The 4,607-nt window shown below is 58.5% G+C and overlaps 1 protein-coding gene across 1 annotated transcript in view; it reads left to right on the plus strand.

Moving 5' to 3' along the window:
- The window catches only part of CLCN7 (chloride channel, voltage-sensitive 7), a gene marked incomplete at its 5' end in the record, with an annotated part of 14,677 nt that overhangs the window by 5,900 nt on the left and 4,170 nt on the right, over positions 1-4,607 (plus strand). Inside the window, 9 exon segments of the mRNA XM_009698074.1 lie at positions 293-355; positions 922-1,005; positions 1,152-1,245; positions 1,671-1,735; positions 2,208-2,324; positions 2,670-2,724; positions 3,279-3,339; positions 4,121-4,259; positions 4,546-4,607. The exon segment at positions 4,546-4,607 is cut by the window's right edge and continues 53 nt beyond it. Of these exon segments, the coding sequence (XP_009696376.1) occupies positions 293-355; positions 922-1,005; positions 1,152-1,245; positions 1,671-1,735; positions 2,208-2,324; positions 2,670-2,724; positions 3,279-3,339; positions 4,121-4,259; positions 4,546-4,607 (740 nt within the window).

Genomic DNA, 4,607 nt, shown 5'->3' on the forward strand with positions numbered 1-4,607 from the left:
GGCAGGGGCTACCGGCTGCCCTGCTGCGCTGCCTGACTCCGCGGCTGTTCCCCCTGGTGTCGAGTGGTTAAATCTCCTGCCCTGGGATCACAACTGGTGCTGGGAAGAGCAGCTTTGGGTAATTTTTTTTGCTCTGACCAAGAAGAAAGTTGCCACAACCCGGGGCTGCGACTCACAAGTTTCCTGGGGTCGCTGAAAAAAACTGGCTCGGTCTGTGTCCCCCATGGCTGCTGTGGTCGTGTTCCTCGTGCCGCCCGTGAGATGGGCTATGCCTGTCGTTTCTGTTTTGCAGACCCTGGTAATCAAAGTCTGCGGGGTCATCCTCTCGGTGGTTGGCGGCCTGGCCGTTGGGAAGGTAACGTGTACGAAACGCTCTCTGGCACGCTGCTGGCGTGTGGTTACCCACCACTGGCACACGTGCCGCAGCCCGTCACTGGCCCTGCGCTGGGGACAGGGCACTGGGGCCCGGCAGTGACTTCCCAGTTTTATTCCCTGGCCAAGGTGACGGTGGCATGGCCAGGCTTGGGGAGCCCCTGGGGTGCGCGATGTCACCGAACCAGCCTGTGTGTGGCTTGGCTGAGGGCAGGAGAGCAGCAGGCTATGTCCGTGGGTGGTTGTCCCTGCAAATGTTAGATTGGGGAGTCCTGGCTGCCCCGTTGGGACCTTTCCAGCTTGCTGGGATCAACGGCAGGCAAGGGAGGCCCCTGTCTCCTTGGCTGGAGGGAGCACTGGTGAGAACAGGAGGTGGTCACGGGAGCCACTTGCTAGAATGAGGATTTAAGGGAGGAGAATGGCAAGGTCTCTATTTCCCGGAGGGAAATCTTCCCAGCTAGCTTCTTCAGGGCTGCGACCTGGTGAGCACCATTCAGCCATCCCTGGGGTTCTTCCTTCTCCGATCTGACTCTGCTCTCCTGCCTGTAGGAAGGACCCATGATTCACTCTGGAGCAGTGATCGCTGCTGGAATCTCCCAGGGAAGATCCACGTCTTTAAAGCGAGACTTCAAGGTTGGTGTTGAGGGCCGAGGGGCTGTGCTCAAACCAGACTGTTCCTTAAGGTCACGCTGATGGCTTGGGGTCATATATGGCATACCCTGTGTCTCCCCTAAACTCATACCTGTGGCCAGCACTAAGCCTTCATTTTGCTCTTCCAGATCTTTGAATACTTCCGCAGAGACACAGAAAAGAGGGACTTTGTCTCGGCTGGAGCTGCTGCTGGCGTCTCGGCTGCGTTTGGTGCCCCCGTGGGTACGTGTCTTGGCTCTCTGATGCTGAGCGGTGCCTGCACGTGGATCTCATCAGGAAATTGCTCCCACTTGCATGGAGGCAGCTGCCAGGATCTGCACTGCAGGAACTCTCCTGCAAAGTGCCTGTTCCCCTTCCAAGCTGTCCTGCCACACCACACAGGTCTTGGGAAGACAGGAGGGGGGTCCTCTGTCTCAGATCCCAAATGTTGCCTCCCTGGGATGGAGGAAGGCAGCGGAGGGGTTCACGGCGATCAGTACATCACTGATGGCTTGGTGGGCTTGCAGGTACCTTTGCTGGAGCCTGTGAGGTCTGGGGCAGTGTGTGGCACGTGGGCTGGGATGAGCGTGGGTGCTTTGGCTGGTGCTGTGAGCCAAGGGCCTGTGGCATGTGCCCCTTGTGAAGGTGTTTGCCTCTTGCATTTGCAGGGGGTGTCCTCTTCAGCTTGGAGGAAGGGGCTTCCTTCTGGAACCAGTTCCTGACATGGAGAATCGTAAGTGCTGGAATGCAGGAGGAATAAATTGAGGGCTGCTGGCTCCGGTGTGAGGCGTTGCCTTTTCCTGATGCCCTGCAGCCCCAGGCCTCCTGCCATCCCTGCCCCAGCCAGGCAGCTGTGTGTAACACATCCCAGGGAACAGCATCCCAGCTCCCCTTCTGCGCCCTGGTCCTCGGGGGCTGAATTTGGACCTGGCTGAGCTCCCGTCTTGCTGCCAGCTCCTTTCCAAGGGAGCTGCCTTGGGCTGTGCCCCAGGGCCACAGAGAGGCAAAAGGAGGAGCGAGCCCCTGGTCCGTGTAACTGTCCTGAGCGCTGCCACAGGGAACGCGGCTTCTTGTCCCCACCACACCATGGGTACCAAACGCTGACCAAGGGCCTCAGGGGGGTGGTTCGGGGTAGTGCGGGGGGCACCTCGTAAAGGAGTGGGGCTGGAGGCGTCTGCCAGTAACTGGGCTGCATCTCCTTCCAGTTCTTTGCCTCCATGATCTCTACATTCACTCTGAACTCTGTCCTGAGCGTTTACCACGGCAATGCTTGGGATCTCTCCAGCCCTGGGCTTATCAACTTCGGCAGGTTTGATAAAGAGGTATGGCAGATTAAGCCCATGTAGGGCTCTGTTTGGGGGGGGTTAGAAACAGCCCGCAGCAGCTTGGGGCCACCAGTCTGTCTTAAAACATCACCGAGGGGCTGAGGCAGGCTCTGCTCTAGCAGGCTATGAGGTCTTGCCAGATCCCAGCTCCACCAACCCCAGCAGAAGGCTTTTCTGCAGCCATTGCTGGGTCTGGGGGCTGCAGAGTGTCCAGGGGAGACTTTGGGGCAGCTCTGGGAGCCGCTCGCTGGCACAGGCTTGTGCTGTCCCAGCAGACAGTGACCATCTGCAGAGCTGCAGATGGGCCGGGAGCTCTGAAACACGTTTCTTTCTTGCTTACAGAAAATGGGATACACAATCCAGGAAATTCCTATCTTCATCTTTATGGGAGTGGTTGGTAAGAGAGTGCTGCTCTTTCAATTTGATTAGTCTGAATAATTTCCTCTGTTCTCTGTCTGGGTCTAAAAAGCTTTGGGATCCAGTTTCCTGGGGAGAATGGGAAATCCATTAAACTCTGGAGCAGAGGCTGCTTGTGGGGCTTACACGGAGGTGAGAGCTGGATCATGGCCCAACCCTTACCCCTGTAGCAAAGGCGAGCCACTTTAATCCAGTAGCAAAGTCACTGAGTGGGGCCAGCGCATCGCAGTCATGGGCAGCCCCTTGCTTTCAAATGAGCTGCCTTTATCCCCACAGAGATGGCCTGCCCTCCCTCACCTGCCTAGTGCCAGCGCTGTGACACTGGCCCCCGGCCACCCCACTGCTGCTGCCGGGCTCCTCTTGGCATCAGGTCCTGGCCCTCTCTGCAGAGACAGCGTCCACATGTCCCAGGGCTGCTCGTCATGTTGGATGGGTTGTTGATGTCTCCCTGAGCTTCGTGGTTCCTTGTGTCCTGGGCAGCCGTAGGAGAACCTGGGACCTGCATGCTGAGCTTTTCCCCTTTTTCATTCACAGGCGGGATCCTCGGGGCACTGTTCAATGCCCTCAATTACTGGTTAACGATGTTCCGGATCAGGTAAGAGCTCATGGGTAACGAAGGTGATTGATATGGGTTGGCTGGCACCTTCTGCCCTCCCTTAAAGCGGTGTTCCCAGCCAGAGCAAGGCTGTAATCTTGAGTAACAGCAGCCTCTGGAAGCTGGGCGGCAAAGATGCCGTGTGCCTCTCGCTGCCTGCAGTTGAGGCTGTGACCCACAGCATCTCCCTGTCGCGCTGACGCTGCTAAGTATATCCCTTTGGTGACTTGAGGGCCCAAAGAAGTGCAAACACTGTACAGACCTGACTGTCATGTGCTTCTGAGAGTAACAAGAGAACGGAGAAAGCTGCTAAAGCCATCCGAGCCCAGTCTGGCACAGCCAGTACTTGTCACCAGCTTTTCAAACACCAGGACCGGACTTACGGCCTCAGGGAGCAATGACCTGTGGCAGTGCAGCGGTGAGGGGCCTGCAGCAGCTTCCTCTTGGGAAGCTCTTGGGCCTTCACGGGGCTGCAGCTTTCTGGGCTTGGCTCTGCACTCTTCCCCCAGCCAGACCACGGCAGCCTTTCTGTGGGAGCTGTGCCTGGCTCCATGCAGGGGGGGCAGGGGGTCTGCTGGAGCTGGCTGGGCAAAGCAGCTCTTGGCCCTGGCCTCCTGCCCCAGGTCCCCATGACAGCTTTGCCAGAGGACAAGAGCGCAGGACAGCCTGGCAGGGTCTGGGAAGGGAGCAGAGGCAGCCCAATGTGATGTGCCATGCCAGGCTGTGGGTGATTCTGCCCGCACCTCTGGGTGCCACCCTCACTCCTCTGCTCCCTTTGCAGGTACATCCACCGGCCCTGCCTCCAAGTGGTCGAGGCCATGCTGGTGGCAGCAGTGACAGCGACCGTGGGTTTTGTCATGATTTACTGCTCGAGAGACTGCCAGCCCATCCAGGGGAGCACGGTGGCATATCCCCTGCAGGTAGGAGATGCTGGAGAACGGCCCCCCAGGGTGGGGGGCACCCTGAGGCTGGGCAGAGGCTGAGGGCTGAGCAGGGAGACAAGACCCCGCAGGGTTTTGTGGCACTGGACCTCACGGTCAATGTGCTCTGCCGCAGGCAGAGCTGGAGACCCAAGCGCAGTGTTGGTGTGCTTGCTGCCCGGAGCTGCCTCCTCGCCAACACACATCCCCCTGAGCCTGGCAGCCTTCCCTGCCGCAGGGCAGCCTGGATCTGCCACTTCTAACTCTCTCTTTTCTTTCCCCTCAGCTTTTCTGCGCTGATGGAGAGTACAACTCCATGGCCACTGCCTTCTTCAACACACCTCAGAA

The sequence above is a fragment of the Cariama cristata genome, unplaced genomic scaffold (assembly GCF_000690535.1).
Source record: "Cariama cristata isolate BGI_N322 unplaced genomic scaffold, ASM69053v1 scaffold3324, whole genome shotgun sequence".
NCBI classification, from domain to species: domain Eukaryota; kingdom Metazoa; phylum Chordata; class Aves; order Cariamiformes; family Cariamidae; genus Cariama; species Cariama cristata.